The following is a 26,531-nucleotide window of genomic DNA, read 5'->3' as shown; positions in this document are numbered from 1 at the left end:
CTAAGACATCAAAAAAAAAAACATGTAAAAAAAATATGTTTGAAAAATATAATTTATCGCATAGTTTCAGTGCTGAAGCAACACTGTGGGATAAATTTTTGGCTGCAAGAAGCTCTTCAACCTATACAACTCGTGATGATAAATCTTCGTCATTTTTTTAATGATGTTGTCAACCCTTAGCTGTACACTATGTCCAATAACATAGGCTACACGTACTAATACAATAAGTTGACTACATTTGGCTGATACACTCAGAACAAAACAGTATATATGCCATCATTAACTTGAAGAATACAAAACTAATGAACCAATATGAAAGTACAGTGTCGTGTTGCCGTCTCAATCCCGTTCGAACCCCACACTTTACTAACTGAGCAAACACTAGCACAAGACAAACGGACCTATTCAGGGCCACCACATCCTTCAGAGAGTGACTACCATTACATTATTGTTTCAATGTTGCTTTAATATTTAACATCAGCTGCTTGAACGCGATCTTCATTACACCATCGCGGAATCACCGAATAAAAGCTTGCCCATTTATAACAATCTATTTTGATTGGCAGCTGTTGAACTGAGACGGCGTAACTTCACGATTGACATTTAAAGCTCGTTGTCACCTAAATGCTCATTACTATGCATTATTCATTACATTACTCTGATAGTTACCTCACTGAGTCAAGTGATTTAAACGATGATGATGATTATTTTAATTAATATTGTTTGTTTTATTATGTTCTAATCTACGATTATAAATCTATTCATTTCCAAAATTTAGGTCGAACCCCCCCCCCCAAAAAAAAAAAACTACGGGCCTGTATCGCGTTGTGCTATTGTGCGTTTTCCTTGCGTGCGTGTGTAATGTAACTTCCTTAGTATAAAAGAAACGACAACAATAATTCATATGGGGGTAATAATGAACTAAATGATGCATTTAACCACAACAGTGAACATGCATCCGCATTTCTCATCGATCTGGTTAGATTTAAAGGCGTTACAGTGAAAAAATATCCCGTTTGCAAATAGTGAGGGAAAAATACACTCTCCACGTAAGTCATGTGAAAACAACGCTGTTTAAAAAAAAACACAATAAACAGAGACACTTGCAAACGGGGAGGGGTTTGAACAACGAAGAAATACTTTCTGGATAAGCTGGTGTTATTGGGTACAATGAAGAATTACTTTCTTAGTAGATGCTGAACGAAAAGTGATCGTTATTGATAAGCAAAAAGTAGTAATACTAACTTGAATTGATACTGTAAGGTCAATTATTTTTCGCAACTTTCAATTTAGATATTTTCACTGAAAAGCAAATTTCTGTATATTAAATTCATATTAAAATGTATTGTTACGTTATAGAACTATTTCGAAAATCTGTGAATTTAAATTCCAAGTAATATAATCATGTATCATAGTATTAAGTAAAGTTTTCACAGTAACAGCCCATCAACAGGTGTGAATGTGAATATCACGCACACTACAAACACGCAAACTGTATTATGTCAGTATGTAGGACATGTTTTTTAAAGGGAGGCAGTCGTCGCACTGCGCATGTACGACACTTTTGTTGATAAACATTGTTTTTTCCACAATCAAGTGCGCTCTTCATCTGGAAATCACGAGTATAACCTGGGCGTGACTTGCACTAATTACCGGCGACGACTCCTTCGACAGTTTCCAATTACCTAAAAATACCTAATTAAAGCTTTATAACGTTTTGTACTCGTTGATTTGCCATCTTTATTTATATGAGACTCATATATATCGCGCATGCGTGGCACGATGACTACCGCCCTTTTTTGAGGTTTGAGGTTTTTTGTTTGAGGTAAATAATGTATGGTCAATGACTAGTTATTGATAATAGTCGCCATGCGTGACCCGAAACCAACACTAACGGGTAACCTGTAATCACTTAAAGCGGGGGAGTCGTCACCTGCGCATGCGTCAGGTGGCCATAGCGTGTCATTGCTACAAACAAGCGTCTACCCATGAGCGTTTGCGTTTTTAACGTGTGTTGTTATCGTCGCTTAGAACTCAATTCCCGCGCGTGCGCAGGTAACAACCCTCTGGCTTTAACCCACGGTAGTTTGGGTTCTTTACCGCAATCGTAACCATGCATTCATACTTTGTTCACGGTCTTTTCCAGGCTTGTGTGGCTAGCGATAGTACTGGGAGCCTTGATTGGTTTGCTTTACCAGGTCGGTAAGATGTCTTCGGCATTTTCTCAACGTCCTGTTAATGTGAATATTAGATTCGAAGAACCTCCAGAGACCAAATTCCCAGCTGTGACAATTTGCAACAACAACATGTTTATGTAAGTCATTTAACATATCTCAATACAAATATAAATCGCACAGAGTGAAACGTTAACAAGACGATATTATTGCATATATTATTGTGCCATATGCGATGATTTCTTTTAATACATCCATAAATTAGTCACCACGCTGCATGCTCAAAGTATTACAACAGTTATTATTAAGTTACTTACACAAAGTATACTGAACTAATCTAAGCTTTATTACAGTGAGCAAAATGCTAATAATAACGAAGGGAAGAATTAAAAAAAAAACAATTGTTCAAAGGTTGTGATTTAACAAACCACGTTTGCTTTGCATTGATCGTTAACCAATTGTTCAAAAATACTCATTTCGTCTACAAGGCTTGCAAAATTGGTCGTAATATCCGGCGGGATGACCGACTTCTCTGTAGCGTTCCCATACATACTCGCTTTGTTTCCAATGGATGGCGTGAACATTTATGAAGAAGAATACATCATCCCAGTTGACGCAGGTTATGGTACAGGGGGTCTAACGTTGTACGAATTTATGATTAGCAACAGCCACTCCGCCAGTGAAATGATTGAAAGGTAAGTATTGAGGGCGTAATACACGCACTGATTCGCATACTCACATGTTCGATTCAGTGAACCATCGGTGTCACAGCTCAGTAGCTGTCTGCAGGGTTCGGGGTAACGTGATATTTTTTGTTCGACATGCGTCACTGTTCTGTCATTCGCAACTTATTGGCTGACTGATTTTGAACACCGCAATGTCTTGCAAAAGATACGGTAAGAGTCATAAAAAAAAGACAGCGAACGAGCCTACACGTTGAAGCAGTAATCGACAAGAATTTGACACGCATTATGAATATGCAAATATTGTATAATTTAACCAGTACCCTCTATCAAATCCCCGATGCTTATGTGATGAATTTATTTGCGTGTATCTGTTGATCGACTTATTTAGCTGATTACTAGCGAATGGCTGTGTTATATCTGTCATCGTTTAGGCTCATGCGAGGTTCTGGACGGAACTCGACTCAGTGATTTGGAACTAATTACGATATAACCGTCGCTATTCGGACTACTATTTCTGACAGTTGGTATTCGCAGTTACTAATATAGTGAACGATTAATCAAAAGATATGACGTGTTCAGTACTTAGTGTGATTGGTTGAATGTGTGAAGGTTACGCCTTAGAGTCTTTTAACTGCTTTGTAATTGGTTAAGGTTTTAAAAGTGAATAAAGTTGTTTAGTTGGTCTTGGCGAGAACACCAGGAGAGACGCAGTCTAGAGGCAGTCTTGGGTCAACCTTTCGATAGTCTTAGGGACTTTTCCCCAGGGCGCTGTGTCTTATAAAGTGCTCGACTGGCCGACTAAAGACGAGAGTTGAAAAGTATTTTGTTGTGTGTGTCTATTTGACTGTAAAGTTTAAGTGACGTTCCCGATCCCGTACCTCAAGGGGACGAAATATAGAGACAGAGACGAGATTCCCCCCTGACACATGTGGAAAACCCCAGAGGAGAAGAATTTCTCCCGTGATATTTATCACTCGTATTTGCTTATGCATTTACGGTACACGGTCAGCGAACGGCAAACTTCACGCTACCCGAATTCAATGCTACATCGAGTCAAATACATAACGCCTTGTAAAAACATTGCGAAGGTGGTAAATCATAGATAACAACTGTTAGAAAACTATACGGTTAATTTCAGCAACTTGTTATGATACATTATAAGTTTGTTTTTAGACTATTATAGTCGGACGTCACAAAACATTTGCTGGGCGTCTAAGGTCGCTCGGTTTAGTTCGTGTAATTTCGGCTTAAACGACCAAACCCAGCGTTCTACGTCATTTGGTAGCTTCAAATCAGTATAACTTTTGCGTCATCAAAAAGGTTAGACTAACCTGCTGAGGGCGTAATCCGAATTCTAATCCTGTTGGTGGGGCGGAAAATCGAACGCCCGTGTTTCTATACAATTACCGGTGCCTCTGAACCGGTTCGTTTATAGTTAGCTTTCTATGCTGTCACCTTTCCCGATAATCATCACCATTCATCGAAACTGAACGCAATGTTCGGCTTTTTTCTTTTTCTTATTCAACAAGAATGTGACTTATAATGATATTCACGATAATTTGGGAGACTCACTCAAACTCAACAGTTTTTCTTCATATAATCGAACGGTGATTTGCTAGCGATAACATAACTATCGTTCAAGGGCCGGTCGATGTAACGTGCCGTTAACAATATGGATTCCATGCCACGCATATGTCGTGAATAGAACTTGTGTCTTTTTATATTACTCGAAACAAGATCGAACTGCATGGTTATCTTCTTTTTAAATATACTATCGACATTCTTTTCATCATTTTTACTTTGCACCCATCCCGTTCAGGTGTTCATTTGGAGGTGTCGAATGTGGACCTGACAACTTCACTCAAACGGTCACAAACTATGGTGTTTGTTACACTTTCAACGCCAACATCCAAGACGCCTTGACCACCAGGAACGAAGGTAAGGACACGGCATTTTAGCGTGATATCGTATTTCCTTTCATGTATTTCACTTCTCCGATCTAACTGACTTCCCCATTTTACGGTTACAGGTGAAAGGTACGGACTTAGTCTCTATTTGAACGCAGACGAGAAGGAGTATTTTGCACCCCGTACCACGGTAGGGTTTCGTCTGATGATACACGGACAGGATGAGGTCCCGGATGTTTCAAACCAAGGGTTGTCCGTATCACCAGGAACCACAACAAGTATTGCCATAACAAAAACCGTGGTAAGTGGACATTACATAACAGAGAGTCGCGACTTTTAAACACTGTAGCAACGCAACAAGCCAAGTCTCGGTAAATTGAAAATGCTTCTTTTAAAGTTATTGTTTTTGGAATAAGTGATACCCAGGTCTGATTGTTTCAAATTAGGTTTGCGTCAATAAAATGTTTTGAAAGTCGCTGGTGGTTGTGATATTATTTGTGGCAGCCATTTTTGATTTCAACAAAAATGTATTGTGGTCTATTCTCTCAGCTAAGTGTTATTGTTCATTGCTAATAATCCCATAGAAATTTGTTAAAATATTTCACATGAATCAATGGTATCAGACTAATCTTTGAAATCTGTATTGCATTGGTGGATAAGTTTATATAATTCCCACGTAAACATCACTCCGACAACATCATCCGTAATGGTATTGGACGGAGTGACACATCCATGTTGATATTTACATGTGTGAAGTCTATTGTTTTTCTATGCTCAGACAAAAAACCTCGGAAGTCCGCACAGCGACTGCGTGAAAGACATACATAATGAACTAGAGTTTTTCAACGGATCATACTCACTATCTAAATGCTGGATGGAGTGTGAGACAAGATACGTCGTGGAACAATGCGGATGTAGATATTTCTACATGCCAGGTAAGGACACATCAGCGTCATATTTATAAATGAATATGTGGTTTGTTCGATTTAATTTCCAACCGGGAAAACAAGTTAGTTTGCAACAAACGCAATGTATACCGGTTTGCAGGGTTTGTGTTTATTGGTTTGTCACTAGGTAGAAACATTGTTACGTAAACTCTCTAGGATCCAATTTTGTTCTTGTAGCAGTGTTTCGATCTCAGTTGAGCTGCGCATGTATCACCGAATTGTGTAGAATGCCACATTTTGCGATCGATCTTCATCAACGTTATTTACACTTGCAGGCAACGCATCCTATTGTCTACCATACGAACTACAGAACTGCTACTTCCAAGCAATGGGTACGTACATGAACACGTGTAATACCTTCGGTTATCGAAGGAAATATATAAACTATGAAAATTTATATTCCACGAAATTTCAATAATTACTCTGAAAGGTACGGTATCACGTTACAGAGACCAGATTCGCTTCAGCGAGGAGTGTGTTGCGTTGTAGCTTTATTAATATGTGACGATGAAAGAAACTTCATTTCAGCTCACAAATTATTCGTTCAAAAATCTATCACGTGTCTCCATGTTTAATCTCACCCAACACGAGTGTAATTCACATTTTATATGATTCAACCATACTATATTCAATAAAGTACATATAATAATCTTTCACAAAACAATATTTACATACTTCTAAACAGTAATGAAATGCCAGATAATAGTTGAATATCATATATACTTAAACATTTCTTGTATTTATAAATAGTCTTGGAATAGTAATGTTCTGGGGTCAAACTGCGTCTAGTATACCCATACTAGTGTCAACCATGCTCAAATAATAACCCCCCAGTGCGTCGGTTTAGGTCAGATTTATTTAAAACACGGTGAATTCTATAACATAAAAGCAATACAGACACTGTGAAAGTAACTGTGAAACTATTTGTAACCATGAGGTAACGATCTCACTTCATGAATGACTTTAGAAATATCACACATTTCCAGCAACACAATGTAACATACAGGTCTTAAATAAACGTTCAAAAGATTGTAGACTTACATCGTTGGGTCTCTAAAGCAGTATTTCGGTTGAAATGTTCGGTAGACGCTGCTTAGAAATGTGCTCGTAGCTTTTCATCATGGCTGCCTATCATAAATAAGCGTTTTAGCGCGATTCGAACATGCCCTGTGATGGCGCACTCCACAAGCGTAAGTGGTGCTATTAGCAGCCTTTCTGTGTCGACGAATCACGAAATAACGATAACAATTGAAATTGTAAATAACTTGTGTACAGCATAAGTAGAATATACATAATTATCTACTAATAACATTATATAATGAATTTGAGGAAAATATATCCGTTATTTGCAAAAACAAATTTCTAATGGTTTTATATATGAACCCTGGACATTATACAATTGTTATGATTGGAACAAATAGGTTAAATGTTTTAGATATCGCCCTCTAGAAGCTAACCAAAATTCACTTGTTAGTTTGTTTTGGACGTCAGTAAACAACTTCCATTGGCGTGTTTGGTACATATTAAAACAAAGTATGTTTACTATTTAGTGTTGTAATATGTAGCACCAAGTATTTCTCAGCTGCACCAAGCTGAATATATTTGTGACTTATTACTATGAATTTATTACATAGAACACTTTCCTGGGGTATTTGAAACCAAAAATTGTTATTCCAGCTCAGCAGCCAATCAGCGACGGCCTTACAGTTGGATGACAATTTCATATTTAAGGGATTTTTTCCACACAAAAACGACGAATTCGGCCAAATTTGGTTATCAGTTGGCCTAATGTTACCCCCAACGGATCGTATTTCTGTGAAAGATTGGCATTTTTGTACTGATTTGCAGGAATCTGAAAAACGCGTTTCACAACTTGTCTTTTATTTAGTTTTATGCCGCATTCAAGATGGCGGCCCCATATACTAATAGTAAACATCGCATTTATTTTATTATCACGCGTGCGCCAGCTGACTGTGAATCAACAGTACATTGAGTGGTCATATGATTTACATATTATCAACATGATGTGTAGATATTAATATCTAATATATCTTATCATTAAATAATTAATATTATTATACATGTGTTACCGTAACGCCATAAGCGCCACAGCGTGCCGTAAGTTTGTGGTATTTTACGGAGTATTTTTATCCTACTATATTAGTAAATACGAATTCCAAATAAGGAATGATTACGCGCGTAAGCGTCCTTTAATAATAAAAACAAGCAGGGCTGCCACCAGGGTTTGACTGGACTCCACACAAAGAAGTTCGTAGATTCTGTTCTAAAAATTTTGAATTTGGGAGGATAAGATGTATAATAATAAGGTTATTACAGCGGCAGTATCGCGAAGCATATTATACCAAAGCTTGTAATGTTTATTAAATCAGTGGTAAATATCTGTATCGTCATGTCTTAAGTCTTTATTTTCTTTAATTATCAGATAACTTTTCATTGTTGAGAGACCCTTGTATTGAGTGTCGCGAACCATGTGAGCAAACCAAATATAACACCAAAGTGACACATGGTTTATACCCGTCTAGTATGTTTACGGACCTTTTAACGGGAGCAGCAAAGTACCCATGTGACGTGGCAATATACATGTACATGCTGTAAGTATACATCAGCCCAAATTAAACGGGATCATCTTAAATACAAAAAAGCTGCCCGATAATCTAACCAGTTGGTGATGATAGCGAGTGTTTTTTTTAATAAGCGGATCTGAGAATTGCCTTGAGAACTGAAATCCAGAATTGTTTACACGTCAACAACTAATATTTGAAAAGCTCGATTTGATGTCAAATGTTATGAGAATTCTTTGTTACTGTTATTGAATTGCAGAACATTCTGTTCAATAAGGAATGAACAATTGCATTTCATGTATCTTTGTATGTCAATGGAATATTAGCAAAGCAACACAACGATTATTAGATAATCCACATATTTTATTGTAGCCCTCACAACAATCTAGTGATAAACAATGGTATCAAACACGCGTGAATGTAAATTCCGTCACTTGACCGCTATGTACATGCTATCCTGTTATGTTAAAGGACGGCAGTCGTCGTGCCGCGTCCTGTTCGATAAGGGACTAATAGCGACGTATACAACGCGCGTAGAAGTACACGCGCTGCGCAACGACCACCGCGCTTTAATTCTATATATTTTAGTAGTAACATAGTTACAGAGTTTTTCAGACAGACAGACAGACAGACAGACAGACAGACAGACAGACAGACAGACAGACAGACAGACAGACAGACAGGCAGACAGACAGACAGACAGACAATCGGGTAGACAGGTAGACTGAGAGAGAGAGACAAAGAGACACACAGACATATGTTCTGCGTTTAAATTTGTGCGGGACATTATTGAACAAAAGCCTCTCATAAAGTTGTCGCTGTCTTACAGGAACAGAAGAGCCAAGGAAGATGAGGAACTTATGACGACTTTTTACACCAGCATTTTTGAGTTATATGACACACTCGAAAACAGCGATGGACGTAACATATCAGAGTACCTTGACTCAGATGACTTCCATTGGCTCATGAAATATACACTTGCTGGTGGACCACTACTTGATATAGTCACGTGGTTACGGTACATGGTGGACACTCACACACTGGACAAGGTTTACCTGGGAGAATCGGACGAGTTGTACTCAGAACACTACAATGACTCCATAGCATACATAAAGTTCTTTTTTCTCGACAGTGGAACGTACCGTAATTCATTAGCAGCCCCCATATGGGACATGCTTTCCGACGCAGGGTTGTCATCCGAAGTTATTTTGTCCATGACTGACGATCTATATTTTGGTTATTACGAACCGTTATATCATGAAATGATACCTATCATCTACCAAAACATCAAAGAAATCAGGGATGACCTCATGACGACCTTATTTGATCACGAAGATATAAGTGAAATATGTAGAAATTTTATGCAGTAGGTCAAATATATATTTCTTTTCTAAACACAATCGATGTTTCATTAGGGTTGGGCTACTATTTCAGATGGTGTGGGTAAGTTACGTACCTGGTGTCAGGTATTTTTTTCTGTAATATGGCATTTTATTTCCGCCGTCTGGTCACGTACACACACATTAATGAATAATTCTGGCGCATTTTTCGAAAGAAATAAAGTTCTATGTATTATTGTCATGTGTTATTTTTACACTTTTAGGAGGAACTTCGCCAAAGTCACAATCTATTTCGAAGATTTGAAAGAAGAACAAATTATACAGCAGCCAGGGTACGAGTTTTTCAACTTAGTATGTAAGTATTTTAGGTTGGCCGACATACACAACATATTAATAAACTGAGTGTATACATATCTTGAATATAACGTAGTTCTACTTCATATATGCAATATCTGTTAGAGAGCCACGTGTTTTTGTTTTGTACATTCACAGTCTTCTAATTATAGTTCCTAATACATTACGTAATCAGCCTAATCTTTCCGCCATTCTCTGCGATTCTAGGTGATGTTGGTGGCACTCTGGGACTTTTCTTCGGTGCAAGCCTGGTGACCTTCCTGGAGATTCTGGATTTTTTCATCGTGAGGTTCTGGGCATGGAAGTCTGCAAAAAAGAACCAACAACAAACGTAATACGATATTACTATATCAGAGTACTTACCAACAAACAACGTAATACGATATAACTATATTAGAGAACTTATCACCAACAACAATGATACGATATTACTATATTAGAAAACTTATCAACAACAACATTGATACGATATTACTATATCAGAAAACTTATCAACAACAAACGTGATACGATATTACTATATCAGAAAACTTACCAACAACATTGATACGATATTACTATATTAGAAAACTTATCAACAACAACAACATTGATACGATATTACTATATCAGAGAACTTACCAACAACAAACGTGATACGATATTACTATATCAGAAAACTTACCAACAAGAAACGTAATGCGATATTACTATATTAGAGAACTTATCACCAACAACATTGATACGATATTACTATATCAGAGAACTTTCCAACAACAAACGTGATACGATATTACTATATCAGAAAACTTACCAACAAGAAACGTAATACGATATTACTATATCAGAGAACTTACCAACAACAAACATGATACGATATTACTATATCAGAAAACTTACCAACAAGAAACGTAATACGATATTACTATATCAGAGAACTTTTAAACAACGAACGTGATACGATATTACTATATCAGAAAACTTACCAACAAGAAACGTAATACGATATTACTATATCAGAGAACTTACCAACAACAAACATGATACGATATTACTATATCAGAAAACTTACCAACAAGAAACGTAATACGATATTACTACATCAAAGAACTTTTAAACAACGAACGTGATACGATATTACTATATCAGAAAACTTTCCAACAACAATATTGATACGATATTACTATATCAGAGAACTTATCAACAACTAACGTGATACGATATTACTATATTAGAAAACTTATCAACAACTAACGTGATACGATATTACTATATCAGAAAACTTTCAAACAACGAACGTGATACGATATTACTATATCAGAGAACTTGCCAACTACAAACGTGATACGATATTACTATATTGAAGAACTTATCAACAACAAACGCGATACGATATTACTATATCAGAGAACATACCAACAAGAAACGTTGTAAAAGTTGTAAAGTTGGTAAATATCACATGTTTCATGTTTTTGTTAATAAGCGACCATGATGATAACTACAGGGCGATTTTATGAATAGGAATCAGACTTTCACTGCCATAGAATAATTAAGTTAAATATTCTTTCTTTTTTAAATAAATAAATAATATATTACAATTTTACGAATGATTGAAATAGAATTCTGGGCCAGAATCCAATATCGTTTATGATGGTATAGCACACAAGTTACGATAACATTTACATTTATATTAAGTATGTATTAGTATTATGTAATTTGTATTTTTGGGCGATATTTTCAATACACTATCTCCATATTCGATGAATAAAATTGGATGCAGCTGTGCTTGTGGTAGAGCCTGTGTGTGTGGTATGGATTCCTATACTATAAATCTTGGAAGCACTTTCATGTTTTTCATTAAAACCCAGCGTTTTTTGAAAGCACACTGTTGTAATAAAAAACAAGTTTATTATATAATACAACACCTATATTATCTATCAAAAAAGTAGTGTTTTGTGGAATTATTAAAACACATTTTACTGAGATTAAGCGCATTGTTAAGACACAAAACACGTTTTTTCAAAATAAAACACTCAGTGTTTTAAAGGGACATAAATGTGTCATTATTGATAGAACATTTATGAGCTAATGTATCTAACTTTATGCAAGTAGTATTAAAAAAAAGTGAGTGAAAAGTCTGGGACTCGTAAGTAAACATTGTGGTATATGTGCCAACTAGACAATCACTGAAAGTGACGGTAATTCAACGCATAATGATATGGGTCATAGTATTACATTCAGAAATATATTTATGTCAAGTACCAGGTTGTGGAAGAATTGACTGTATGTACGCTTATATGGTCTTACAAACAATATTGTCTTACCAACCTAAAGACCAACCATAAATCGAACACGCGATGAACACGTTGAAGTTGTAGTTCCAATCACATCTGAACATTTTCACATGTAATTTAAATATATTCTCCGAAAACTGTTCAATTTTTCAGATGTTTCAACCCATAACACCAGACTATAACAGTTGCGCAAAGTGTTAACATATAAGTCGTATTTGTATTGTGAGAAATAAAAATACTTTTCTTCCAAATTGGTGTATCTTGAAGCACTTCCTGAAACAAACACACATGTAATGTTTCAAGGTAAAACAGTCGACTAGGCATGTTTTATAAGTGTTTACGTATACGACATGTACACGAGCTCATAAGAATAACTAAAACACTTTTCTTCCACTCTGTTCTATTTGGAAGCACCCCCTAAAATAAAAACACATGTAATGTCTCAACCTAAATCACCCGATTATATAAGTATTCATATACAGGACACGTGTGTATGCCGTCTACGGTATGCATCTATAATAGACAAAATGCTTATTATCGACTGTATGCGGCATATTTATTGGAAACATAGATCACACACGTCACCATTGTCAGCAGACATACTGTACATGTAGCGATAAATTTATTTAGTTTAGTATTTTCAATAATAAACAGCATTATATATTCTTATATTTTCCGATTGTGCATACCATGTGCCTGTCACAAGTTTAATAACCGAAAGAATTAAACATGCACGGTGTTGTTATCAGTGCTCGAGTTAGTGAGCTGGATGAAGCAGCGCTAGACAGGCGTTAATTCCATGCGATCCAATCATTATATTTATTTTCTTTATATTTAGTATTATATTGGCGGAGTCTCAGTGCTGAATTCCAATATGGTGATTACCACACACCTGCGCATATTTTAGTCTAATTTAAATGAGCTCCCCTAAGTCTCTAATAATACATAACCATACCAGATAGAGATGCAGGTTCGTGGGCACTTGGGAGTGACATTTTTTTTTGCTTTTTATTATCCAAACAGTCTTGGCTATAGACTGTTACAATTTTGTAGAATTGTGAATAGTGGAACATACTCAAAAAACGATTTTAAAATATAGATAACAGGTGCAAATATTCTCTCTTTTAAATGCTTAGCAAGATTTAGCAAGGCTGCACATAAATAATAAAAAAGAAACATGTTGAGAAAAAGAAATTACGGAATCTCCATATTATGCACTATATTTAACTTTTTACAAAACGATATTACATTTAAATTTGGAACTTTTACAGCCATTTTAATTATGAGCATTAGCAAACTTCTTACTGAGTAAAATTGTTATGCAATTTAGCAATTTTCTCAGCTTCTTTTTAGTGCACATCCCAGAACTTTAAAAAAATAGCTCCTAGACGCTTTGACCTTTTGTTTTGAAATTTTCACAAATGATTGACAATGTGTTTATCTTCAAAACACCACCAGGGCATTGTTTCTGGTTGAACAGTGTTAAAACAATCGTACAGACAACTAGCCTGGATGTTAATTTATGCATAAACTTGAATTATTGAAATTTGAGCTGCTGCCCAGCAAAATTGACAACTGGTAGACAGTTTTCAAAACGGCACTTTCTTCATAATAAACAGATGTACCCGTAAACGAATTTTGACAGGAAACAGAAGCATAGTTTAGAAGGTATTTTTTTAAAATCACTTTTGACCAAAAAAGCACATTTTTGTGCATATTTCAAACTACAGTGTCCATAAAAAAATACTAAGAAAATTTTTAAAATTTATACAATAAGCGTTCTCAAAATATATAGTTTTGTGGACAAGGGAGGTCATCTTGGGGTCCTAATTAACTAATTAAAATACCTGTCAGGTAAACTGCATCTCTACCTTACATGTTATTTAGAAATTTAATTAATACAATAAATACAATATGAAAACAAATATTGAACAATAAGTTAGTTTCCTACTTCTTTGTCTTATCCGAATATTAAATAATAACCATAAATATCGCCGCGTCGTAATTGGTTATTTACTCTTTCCATGTTCTAAAAGTAGCTGTCTATGTTTTTACATACAAAACTTGTCAAATATGAATAAAAATGTATTGTTGAGGAGCCTTGCATAGCAAAATCTACCCGATGGACCAATATGGAAGACCATTTTAATTTTGAAAAATGTTTTAAATACGTGACCCAGACCACAAAAACGCAATCGTCACTGAATGTTGCGTGATCTTAGTATTTTGCGTGACAACAAAGATAACCCATTATATCGAATACGACGGTTGAAAACAAAGTGCTTTTTGTTAAACCAATACCATTTAACACAAATTTAAATTTGTAACGTTTGATCAATGCAGGATAACCACGCTTCCAGAGAACAATGGGCTGCGCCATTTTGTTTTATTTTTAGCGGTAATAATTACTAAATAGCAAATCAATACCTGATTTTCGCACACTATGCCCGCAGTGGTTTGTGGGAAGTTGCGCAGTATGTGCCACGGAATCCAGTCACGAGAAGTGTATGCACAGCCAATGCCCGCAATCTACGATGACAGGAGAACGCTAACTATGAACAACAATCGGGTTCAATGTCCACAAGTGAATAGGCTACCTGCATTTACATATAATGTATGCTTCCCAGTGGTTGAATTTATTACCTTAATAGTATCGAGATGAACAATAGTATCAATTACAAACGTATAACGGCAAGCATTTAACAAAACAGTTAAAACTGTACAGGTCTGGAAGGGGTTCATTTCATCACGTGGAAAGACTGACCCTTGTAGTGATCGTCAAATACAGGGCGATTCTTTGTATCGGAAATGTCTGACCGACGTAGTCCCAGCGTCTTAGCGATGGACAATTTTGGATACGACAATAGTGGAAGTGATAACAAGATAAATACGGGAAGCGAAGGAACCCAATCAAAGGAAGTCGAAGAGAAGAAAGGTACTTCTAGAGGAACGCTGGTCTTGTTTACGCAGGAGGCAGGCATATCTGGTTTGAAATATATCGGAGATAGCAGTGCGGCTGGCTGGAGAAGGTAATGTTTTGACGAAGTCTTATATGGTAATTTCGCCGAAGGGTTGCTGTTACTTACGACAGTATAGACCCAATACGTGTTTAAATATATAGCAGTACTATACCTGTAAACTTGTTTTTCAAATATTTATTTTAGCGACAAGCGTGATGTAAGTTTAAGCCGTTTTGTTTTTCTTTTTGATGTTTTTTTAGTAGCGGTTCTGCATATATTTAGTGGAACTATTCACACATCGGTTGGAATATACATACATTTAATTTCACAGAGAACATCCACGGAGAACAAAACGGAGGCACTCTGTGCAGCATATTTTTCGCCTCATAGAAATATCGACCACGTTTTAAGTGTGTATTTTGGGGGTTAGATGTAAAAGTTAGATGTTTACATTAGGCAATTGGTAAGGAGCGCTTAGCTTACAGACAAAAATAGCGTGTAAACGAGGCAACTAAAGGAGCGATTCGTAGCAAAAACACTTTTTGCATATTATTTGCTTTCAGTTCCCTTCAAGCCAGCAGCCAAGAAACAACCACTGAACGATCTTACCTGAACCTACGAACACATGTATATGTGTATTGGGTGGTGAATGTATTCATGAGTGTACAGAAGTAAAAAAAAATGTGTTTGTACAATCTAAAGATCACGGTCAGCAAAATAACCGCCATCTCCTCCACATACACGTCAAATTTTTGAACACCGATATCAAGAACAAAAACACACAAAAAAAACACAAAACAATTCAGGCTAACTTGTGTTTTGTGTATATTTGCATATATTAAAAAAATGGGACAATAATGTCTAAAATTTATTTTTGTGACAAGGCGTTAGACGCTGGGTTTGTTTATTATGTTCGGCCTCAGTGCAATAGACGTGGAATCTGTAGTTATACACACACCATGGTTTATTGTACCCTAGATTATATCCGGGGGAGGGGTACTTGCAAAAAATACGGACAGGGGTGTGTAGCTGGTTGTGTGAAACCCCTACCCCTCATCAGACAGAAATAAACTCAAATTGCCTACCCCTTTTCAGACAATAAGCATAAATCGTACAAGGGAAAAGCAGGTGGGCTTGGAATATAAATTGCAAAATGCTTTGACGATCGAAATGAAGTTACAGAAAGAAACAAATCAGCTTCATTCTCCTGATTGTTGGATCACTCAAGCTCTAGAGACAGTCTTTGGAAAATATGGTCCCCTTTTCAGACAGAAATAATGAAAAAAACGATACCCCTTTTTCAGACAGACAGGGTAAAATAACATATGAATACCCCCTCCCCGGATTATATCCTTATTTGCCTTATATTTATAGTGGTCAATTAATCTAATTTACTTAATTTTCTTTTCACATGCTAGTATCCATGAATATCATATTTCCTATCTTATATAGTTATGTTAAAGTGTGTGTTGGTTAAGAGAGTAAGCTGTTATGAAGAAAGAAGTGGTTGGACAAATATAAGTGATCTGCCTGCCGCCAAGATCCAAATGATGACATCATTATATTTATTTTAAAATAATCAGTAATGTCTGTCTTTAACAACCCGGTCGCTTTTCACAAGCATGGTTCGATTGTTTACATTGCAATACCAGTAAATGTAATATGTTAATCTAATGAAAGTTCTATCTATTTTTAAATGAATTCTATAAGAATACAGATAGTGCCTGCTTTAATATTGAGGCTATCTCGCAATAGTGACGCTTGGTGTGATGCGGCTCGAATGTCACAAGCGACAATACGATCCACACGACCCCATCGTGCAAGAATACTGGGCGGTAACCAAATTATCAAATTACCAAGGCAGAATTAAACGAAAAAGTGATATTAACGTCACGATTCAGCTCAGCGACTGCCGATTGTTTGTTTTGATTCAAATCACCATTGAACATACGTAGTTCGGGCTTTGAAGTTGACATGGAGTATTGTGACGTTTATCATGCCATTCTGTGTAAACAGCACGCAATGAAACACTATTTAATGTCCGCTGCAAAGGCTTTGAAAATATATTCTTTTTATTTTACAATATAATAATGAGTGGGTTTGTAAAAAAATAAGTTTGATACCACAGATGAAATGAAATTAATAATTTAATGTTCTCAACATTTCATTCGACGCGGAACATAGAATGTAGCCTAATGAATTGCTTAGTGCCTTAACAAATTTGTATTATTGTACTAATTTTAAAATTATATCAATTTTGTCAAAACTCAAATTTTATGGTACATAAATCCAAATCCAGCTCATGACGTCATTAATGCGTAATTCGGCGCAATCAATAGCAGTTTTGTCGCAAGTAATGATTGTAGTTGTAGCATCCGTAACAGTGACGTATATGCGTTAACAGTTGAGCAGTTTATATAAAAGGACTACTCTAGTCACCGCACTCCATATAGTTCATAGTACACGTGTATGTAATGTTTCCCCTTAACGCTGTAAAACGTGGGTATTATATTATACATGGCCTTGGAAGAAGGGGTCATGCGTAGTTCAGTCACCACTCATCGTTAGTCTTTACAAATCAAATGCCTGTAAATTTATATTTAGATGTCCCAAATAAATTAAATTTACATTGTCATGGAAAAGCACGTCCCGTATGAATACGCAAACCAATATGATGGTGATGCATCTAAACAGTATATAAAATACCCAATGACTTTGTTTCTATTTAAATGACCATATAATATTTCATTTGACAATGCACGTACACATGGGAGCCATGTATAATAGACGGGAGGTCCACTATGCTATTATGCGTCATTGCCACACAGAGACAATGAACCGATCATCGTGATTATTTTATGACAACCACATTAACTAAATTGACGGTAGGAGCTTTAGAAAATAATATTAATAATTAATTTTAAGTAATCTTTGTAAATACCATATTTTGATTAGAAGTGCCAATCAAAACTGCTCATTTTATATTTCGGTGTTTGTTAACGCTGTAAAAATATTACGTTATGCATTGAACAACTGTGTTTTATTCTGCACACTTTCTAAAAATGAAATTGGAAAAATAAACCGGTGTTTCATCATTTGTATATTGTAATTGAAGGTATACACGTTATTTTCAATGAGTGTCGAAGTTTTGAAGGATTTTTTGTCGCGTTCTATAGACTGGATACTTTTTGAATGATTGGCGCAATTTCAATTTCACAATAAACTTAAGGTAACAGCGATTTAAAGTCATGAAATGAAAGACTATTACTGTTATTACACAGTCCCTAATGAATAACTGATTTGTTTCTCCTCAATATATTGAACATCTTTCATGACATATAATCATTAGACATCCTGCTTATTTGTTTTCATGAGCAAATGAGTAATGTAAAGACCAATGCAGTAACTAACATATTTTTATGAGTGGATTATTTTGAAAACCATACACTAAGAGCAAATATTTTATCACCATTATATTCTGTGTGTGCCTAATCGATTAATTGATTTCCGAGGGTACTAATATATTAACGCATGTTTAACATAGAGATATCGTATGAGACATATTTAATTTAATGTATTTTTATCACATGTATCATGTAGTGTCAGTGACTAAAAGCAGTGTAATATTGTTTGTTGCATCCAATTAAAGATTGTCACCGATTGGCTATCATTCAGTGACTAGACAATTAAGGCATATGTATGTTCGTAGGCAAATTCTTTTGTTTTTTTAACCAGACAGTCTTGGCTAGGTATTATTTATATTTCGGAGTTATGTCAATCGTTGAACATATTTAAAAACACGATTTTAAAATATATGGAACCGAGTCACGGGTATGTGATTTAAATTCCCGAGTCTGTTTAAGTTGCTCTTTGATTGACAAGTCACTGTTGATATATGCAAATGAGTTACTGGCCTTAGTCGGTGCAGCGGTGTGTGACTTTCTGTCCCGGCTCCCTCAAGCTCGATCAAACAAACAAACAAACAAAAGACAAGATGTAGACACTCCCAACATTCCGAGCAAAGTGAAAAAAATAATGATAAATAATTTTTTCACCTCATGGTATACTCTGAAAATCTATATTTAACTATTTTCACGGAATAAAATGCCTGATAGCCTGATGTTCGTGCAAAACAGGGTCATGATTTCTTGGTTTTCTCTTGGAGCATATATTTCATAGTTTTTCGTGGATGAAACTAATAAAAAAAAAAAAAAAAAACGTTTTCACACAACATTCCAAAACTGAAGTAAACGATATTTCGCTTCCTATACTGCAGCATTATGATCATCGTACCATTGCGATATAATGGGAAACACCGCTGATGTTGCTATCGGAGATGTCTGATTTTTTAATTTCTATGTCACCTATCATTTTTTAAACAACGCGAAGAATTTGTTTTGCTAACGGACCGCCACTACTGCTTGCTAAACTGTTTTTTGAGATGCGTGAAAACCACTGATGGAACTAGCACACAATTTGTAAAAGTGTTGCTAATGTGCCTCTATAACTGTAAATGCATTGATAGTTTCGAAAAAAAATATTTGTTTAATTACATGAACGACATTTGTATTGTATGCAAATGAGCAGGACGGGCTAAAGTGCATAGGACACGCACACACAAATAACAATTCAGATTTTAATGTTTGCAGGTGAAACAGCTGAAAAAGCACATGTGTGAAAAGTAGGATATGAAAATTCCTGACCCATGATATCAGATTCGTGTCATACTTTTCATATGTTCCACACCATTTACATATGCAAATTACTACACTTGTTTAATAAATCGGATATCACAGGTCACTCATTTAATAACTTCTATGTATGAATAATGGGAATAACACACGAATAATACGCGCATATTATTTTTCCATTTTTATTCTAACTGTAGGCTACTATGGTTGGTTATAGTATTGTTGGCACTCTGTGGCTTGCTGTATCAAACTGTTACCATGGTTACGTCGTTTGTTAGTCTCCCTGTCAACATCAATATTGTGATAGAGAAACCTGAAGTGAAGCAGAAGTTTCCTGCAGTGACTGTTTGTAACAACAATATGTTCAGGTAGAACTTTTCATCTGATTCATAGACACATAGAAAAATATATTCAAAATAACAAAGTTTAGTTTACAAAATATAATGAAAAACAACAACATAAAAAGCAAAAGAACAACAAAATTACTCGCGCTTAAACACACAATGCATACACCAATGGATGGTTTAACGTCCTTGTGATTGTGTGATTTAATTATTCACCATCAACAGATTGTGGGAATTAGAGAATTAATTGTTGATAGGATAATTATGATTACATTCCTTATTATGTTAAATTAAATTGCCGAAGCAAATGTATAAGTAGGTAACAACACCGATAACGGGAAACACCTCGCTTTTCAGTTGTGTTACTTATTGTTATAGTTTTATACATTATGCAAAAATCTATTTTACATACTACTATGCAGAATCAGTCTACTCTCCGAAAGTCTTGGCGGAGCTGGAATTTTAGAATTGGTCTTTCCTTACTTATACAAGCTGTTCCCAATGGATGGTCTGAAAATATTTGGCGATGACATTAAAATTTCACCGGAAATGAATTATGGCAATGTCAATAAAACTCTTATGGATTTTATGTTGACTAATGTTCATTCAGCTGAGGATCTTATTCGTGGGTATGTTATCATAATATGAGGTTATTACGAGGATAACTCAAAGTATGCACGAAGACAGTACAGCGGGAGTATTGATCGACGCGCAACGGAGGTCGATGCGCGGCGTACTATCTGAGTGCATACTTCGAGGTATCCTCGTAATAAGCTTATTAATCATAGATCTTTTCCTTCCAAGAATACACCATGGGAAGGCCGTTACAGTGACTGGTGTATAATAATAATAATTATTTCTCAAATTAATGTCTGTCGATAACTGATACATGCTGCAGTAACTCATTGGAAAACAATCAAATACAAAGATTTTAAAAGATATTGAGAGTATATGTTATGAATTTAATTCACAAATACAGTTTTGTATACTGATAAATCTATGTTTGTTATGCTTCTTTACTAAACTATACATACGTATTACAGATGTTCGTTTGGTGCTTTGCCATGCGGACCGGAGAACTTCACAAGAACAATAACGAACTATGGTATCTGCTATACCTTCAACTCAGGAAAAGAAGACCACATTTTGAAAGTGTTAGGTGGTGGTATGTTGCTCTGCTGCTGATTCAGCCCTGGCGAGACATGTATTTCGTTTACGTGAAATATACTTTTATTTAACCGAGCTATTTTGCACTACACTATATTTAGAAAGAAACATCAAGACACTTAATAGATAATATTGTAATAATTACAGTAACTAATAGACCATTTTCCGTACACTGCGAGAATCACGCGTTATGCGTGAAATCGAACGTAAAAACAGGACAAACAAAGGTCATAGCGTCGTAGTCGCGTCAAACATCGCGTGGGATTCGACAAACGCGAAAGTATTTCGGGGACATTTCCATGCTTAATAATGTGCTGTCCACATTTGATGATAGGCAATTTCGATTAAGTAAGGGTATTCGGAAGCAATATTCCTCTGTCGAAGATCGGCCGGTCAATGTAAGCTGCGAAATAAAGAAATTCTAGTTCAAAATCAAATCGTTCGATTTTTGCGGCAGACGTTCGACGCGCGTCTTTCATGCATCTCGCGAGATCTCGCAATTGTTCGGAAAATCACCTATTAGTAAATGGTAACGATAATATGGCACTATTTAAAGTCAATAATGAAAGAATATAATAATTTGTTTCTACACTAGGTCAAAAATTCGGACTCCACCTATATCTGTATGCAAATGAAGAAGATTACATTGGTCCTCGTACGACAGTTGGATTCCGTTTAATAGTTCATGAACAGGATGAGATCCCGGATGTTGTGAATCAAGGTTTATCAATAGCACCGGGCACACAAACAAGTATCGGCATGACAACAACAATAGTTCGTATTTATAATCAATCAATCAATTAATCAATCAATCAATCAATCAATCAATCAACCAATCAATCAATCAATCAGTCAAATATTTGACACATTATCGGTGAATGTGCAGTCATTTGCATTAAGGTAGCAAGACTGTTATTTGTGTTGAAAATTACGATTTTCACATTTATTTATTAATTGATGAAATGCACTATAAACTTTCATGTGATAAAGTCAACATAATATAGAATGTCATGTAAGTTGGTTAAAATGTAGATTTTCTGAAGGGAAGCAAGGCAGTCTCAGTAGTGTTTCCCAAAATCAACAACACAGGTTTAATCTGTGTGCCTAGTAAGTTTCAAAGATAAACTCAAGACAAAGCAATGTTAGGATGTGTTATCAGTAGCTATCTGACACACAATTAGTGTTTCCAAACATTTGAGTGGTTTGTCTCCGCCCCTATTTGTTTCACAGATTAGTCATTTGCATATGAATGTGTCAGACACAAGGTCACACAGCCACTGAAAAGAATCATTGATTTTGGTGTTTTCATATGCCGAATTTATCCAATTATAGCTATCCCATTCCTTTATTTTTTGGGTTTCCAATAGCCTTACACATTTGGATGTCCCTACACATGTTAAAACAAACTTTTATGGGGAAACAAATTGATTGTGCCGATAAACAAGCTTGAAAATCTTTGCTGTTACTTCATGGACGTTTTCTAGGAGTTTATGTTTTTCAAAATACAAGGTCTTTAACAAAAAATAACGCATACTTATTATCGTCGGATTAACACCAAATTTTCACAGCTTTAAGGTGACAGTGAGAGGAACTTGAATGTGTCCAGACAAACTATTTCATGGATTATTTACCAACGTGTTGTGGTTTGAGTTGGAGGCAATGCGACTAAAACTATAATTGAAATTCAACACACTATTTTTTAAAACGCGTTGCTTAAATAAAACTGACCAGACACATTCAATTTACCAGACTATTGAACAACTAGGAAAAATGAAAAAAATACTTCTTATCGCCAGCATAAATGCGTAATTATTTTTTTTTACAGAAAAAGTAATTTTTCACCTTTGGTTGAGTAACGCGTCGTATAATGCAGATACGGGCATGCAAAATACACTTGTGAAAAGCGTGAAGTCTGGCGATTCTAAAAATATATACTTTCCCGGGTCTATTTGTAGTCATTTAGTCACAATTAGAAGATGAAAACAAGTATGCAAATAATAGTCCCGCTACCTTAAATATGGTGAAACAATACATATATACATACAAGTTAAGTAGTCTCCACCTTTGTAAAGTGGCATGGAAGCTCATATTCGTTAAATTGTGGTGATAAAACACATACTAATTTGAAATGTTTTTGTATTGAGGTTTCAAACTTGGGAGAGCCATTCAATGACTGTGTTGAAGACGTCGAGAATGAGTTGCAGTACTTTGACGGGAATTATTCTTTATCTAAATGTTGGATGGAATGTGAAACAGACTATGTAATTGAACAGTGTGGGTGCCGGTACTTCTATATGCCTGGTAGGAACGCTAAAATAATCCTTATAAATTGCTTTATGTTAACACATATAAATATGAAATTTAATTTACATTATATGATGTTAAACACATAATAATCACATAATAACTCACATAGTGTGTTATTCATAGGAGATAGACCGTACTGTACGCCGTATGAATTGACTACTTGTTATTTTGAAGCAATGGGTAAGTTTGTTTAAGGATACGAGAAATTTAAACATATCACTACATCTTTATGTCAGGAAAATGCTTATTATTCAGACTTATTTGAAGAAAATCAACCAATAAGCAGCTCAATACCCAATTATGAATATCGGTAAAATTCTTCTGCTTTTTCAAACAAGGGTTACAAATAGACTATTACAAAAATTACAGTTATTGACTTAATTTCTCTTTTTCACAACGCATAAGGAAAATGACAAATATTAAACTCAGTAGACATCATATCGTTAATTTTTCATTTTAGATAACTTTTCGTTATTAACCGATCAGTGCTCGCACTGTACAGACCCATGTCAAACAACAATGTACAATACAAAACTGAGCTACGCATTCTACCCTTCGCAAATATTTGCGGGTTTACTCGCTAGTTCCTCAACATGGCCTTGTGACGAAGCCATTGCCGCATATTTAGGGTAAGTCCTTTGTCTTCAGTGTACTTGAAACTGTATCTCTCAATTACCATTATGTGAGATCTCAAAACAGTTATTATCATATTCCATTAAAAAAATATACAGCTTATGAATCTATAAAAGTTTGTAACTAAAATTATTTTTATCGGTACATCTGTTTGTGCGCTATTACATATTGTTATTGACTATTTTTGCAGGAGAAAACTGAATTCTGAAATTATTACATTAATGTATTCTATCGAAGAGACGTTCATTGAGAAGTATTACTCAATAAGAAACAACCAAAGTCAGAATATATCGGAAGTTTTCAACGACGAGGCATTCCACAGTGTAGTAATTGGGACATTGTGGGCCTTCGTATATGAAGATGTCTGTGTCACCATGAACCACATGCTGCTGTACCACATGTTGAAATGGCAGAGGATGGGGGAGTCCGAAGAGCTATATTCACAGTTTTACAACACTACAGCAGAAAATCTGAGTGAAAGGAAACTTGAGAAAACGCATTTGAAAGCGATTTATAGTGCTGTTTATACGTATTCAAATACGGTTGGGATAAGTCCAGAGACTGTCCCTGTTACCACTCTGTACGATGAGTTCTACGTCCCACTGTTCTATGAAATGATATTGAACATATATGTAACACTGAAACGTGTCAAAGACACCACCGGAGTGGAACTGCTTGCACGCGAAGACTCTGGTTATGTATGTAAACGATATATGCGGTAAAGTATTGTTCTTACCTTTAGAAATAACATTGTAGAGTAATAATGTACGAGAGTTCTTCTTGGTTATAACGTCCGACCTGACAGAAAATGTTGGGGCTGCAGCCCAGAAATGTTATTCTGGGAAGACTTGATATACAGGAGGATTCCTAATGTTTTACTTGATGTAAGACGTGCCGCTCAAACCAAGTGTGAACGTAATAAATATGTGTATAAATCTCCGGATTCAGTTGTTATGGCTTTCATACCATTTGTATAATAATATTGTGGCAAGTGGAATTTACACTCGCAAAGATCAACATATCAATATATATTGATACTGTTCAATAACATAGGCTGATAATGCCATAATGATTGTGTCTCAAAATGATTGAGATTGAATACATTGTAAGTTTTATAATATCGCTTGTTTGCATTAATAAAAAACACCAATTGATAATTTATGACCACAAATTGGATCAATTCTCGTCAATCAATCAATTGGATTGATCCTCGTTGTGGTCATATTGAGAACTCTTGTCACACTCGCGGCATTCTGACCTTGAACTTCATTGAGTTTGTTTATTTTTCAGAGATAATTTTTCAAAGACTACTGTCTATTTTGAGGACTTGAAGATCCAAAGTATAAATCAACAACGAGGATACGAACCCTTTAAGCTAGTGTGTAAGTGACGCAATGATAACTTTAATATTAACTAATTGAAAAATCATCTCAAAATTTACTGTAAAAAAGAAGCAAAGCCCAATATATATTGATCGTGTATGTTACAATATATACTATCCAACGAAACATTTACCGGTTGTACTATCGTACACTACGTTTTAGCCCGGCTAGTAAAAGCTTTTGTTTTACCAATGTTGTTAAAATGATCTGTAATTATTTTATTTATATATTTATAATGTACATTGCAGGTGACATTGGAGGCACTCTGGGTTTATTCTTTGGTGCAAGTATGGTAACATTTTTGGAAATAATCGACTTTTTCATCCTGCAGTTTTGGCGTACCAAACTCCGGTCTGGTAGAATCCAAACATGATGGACACACAGTTTGGTTATCAAAAATTATACGTAATAACAGGGTTTATAAACGAGGTTTGCCACTTGGCTGAATACTTTAAATAGAATGTTTGATACTTTATTTTAGTAAATGTCCTACATTTTTCAGAAACTAAACTATGTTCATCTCTGTAGTTTTTAATTTGATTTGAAATACAAAGTAAAATGGATATTCTAATTTCTCCGTACACCATTTATTTGTTCCTCTCACCGTTGATGGTAATTCCCTGCGTGGTGAATTTTTTTCCATGACACTTTACGCGGAGTATTTTACGTGTATATCCTAATACACTAACCAAAATCCTTTGCTACGCTTCCTGTGACGTCATTGCTGACTAAATTTATTCCGATGCACAACGCGAAAGCTATATGATCATAACTCCCGTAATCC

General features: G+C 35.5%; 2 protein-coding genes and 1 long non-coding RNA gene across 3 annotated transcripts; 2 read left to right on the top strand and 1 right to left on the bottom strand.

The window, feature by feature from the left end:
- The first annotated feature begins 2,668 nt into the window (after positions 1 to 2,668).
- On the top strand, positions 2,669 to 10,325 carry LOC102803197 (acid-sensing ion channel 3-like). Its single transcript, XM_078010693.2, has 9 exons — positions 2,669 to 2,869; positions 4,680 to 4,798; positions 4,890 to 5,068; positions 5,546 to 5,702; positions 5,990 to 6,046; positions 8,158 to 8,326; positions 9,126 to 9,662; positions 9,900 to 9,991; positions 10,198 to 10,325. Exons 1-9 carry the CDS (start codon positions 2,694 to 2,696, stop codon positions 10,323 to 10,325), a joined length of 1,614 nt encoding a protein of 537 aa, XP_077866819.2. The 5' UTR covers positions 2,669 to 2,693.
- Positions 6,553 to 6,843, bottom strand: LOC146729014 (uncharacterized). Its single transcript, XR_014928302.1, has 2 exons — positions 6,756 to 6,843; positions 6,553 to 6,589 (listed from the first exon to the last, which is right to left on the bottom strand). It is a non-coding gene; the product is annotated as an uncharacterized LOC146729014 (long non-coding RNA).
- A 4,743-nt stretch (positions 10,326 to 15,068) lies between the features above and the next one.
- LOC144355632 (acid-sensing ion channel 1A-like) lies at positions 15,069 to 26,322 on the top strand. The gene is made up of 11 exons (XM_085496197.1): positions 15,069 to 15,292; positions 20,112 to 20,282; positions 20,681 to 20,887; positions 21,302 to 21,423; positions 22,021 to 22,199; positions 23,570 to 23,726; positions 23,856 to 23,912; positions 24,193 to 24,361; positions 24,556 to 25,083; positions 25,656 to 25,747; positions 25,996 to 26,322. The coding sequence occupies exons 1-11, from the start codon at positions 15,072 to 15,074 to the stop codon at positions 26,118 to 26,120; spliced, it is 2,028 nt and encodes a 675-aa protein (XP_085352323.1). The 5' UTR covers positions 15,069 to 15,071; the 3' UTR covers positions 26,121 to 26,322.
- Positions 26,323 to 26,531: the final 209 nt, after the last annotated feature.

This window comes from Saccoglossus kowalevskii, chromosome 22 (genome assembly GCF_978046115.1).
Source record: "Saccoglossus kowalevskii chromosome 22, keSacKowa6.1, whole genome shotgun sequence".
Taxonomy (NCBI): Eukaryota; Metazoa; Hemichordata; class Enteropneusta; family Harrimaniidae; genus Saccoglossus; species Saccoglossus kowalevskii.
The sequence above is the reverse complement of the archived record's forward strand: the minus strand, read 5'-3'. Positions and strand labels throughout refer to the sequence as shown.

What these genes read in the sequence shown, in the direction of transcription:
- LOC102803197 (XM_078010693.2), top strand. Translation starts at nt 2,694, where the DNA reads ATGACCGACTTCTCTGTAGCGTTCCCATACATACTCGCTTTGTTTCCA. An exon ending in TTGCCATAACAAAAACCGTG is followed by an intron (nt 5,069 to 5,545) that starts GTAAGTGGACAT and finishes TTCTATGCTCAG; the next exon opens with ACAAAAAACCTCGGAAGTCC. An exon ending in ATATGTAGAAATTTTATGCA is followed by an intron (nt 9,663 to 9,899) that starts GTAGGTCAAATA and finishes TTACACTTTTAG; the next exon opens with GAGGAACTTCGCCAAAGTCA.
- LOC144355632 (XM_085496197.1), top strand. Translation starts at nt 15,072, where the DNA reads ATGTCTGACCGACGTAGTCCCAGCGTCTTAGCGATGGACAATTTTGGA. An exon ending in TCGGCATGACAACAACAATA is followed by an intron (nt 22,200 to 23,569) that starts GTTCGTATTTAT and finishes TTTTGTATTGAG; the next exon opens with GTTTCAAACTTGGGAGAGCC. An exon ending in CGAACCCTTTAAGCTAGTGT is followed by an intron (nt 25,748 to 25,995) that starts GTAAGTGACGCA and finishes TGTACATTGCAG; the next exon opens with GTGACATTGGAGGCACTCTG.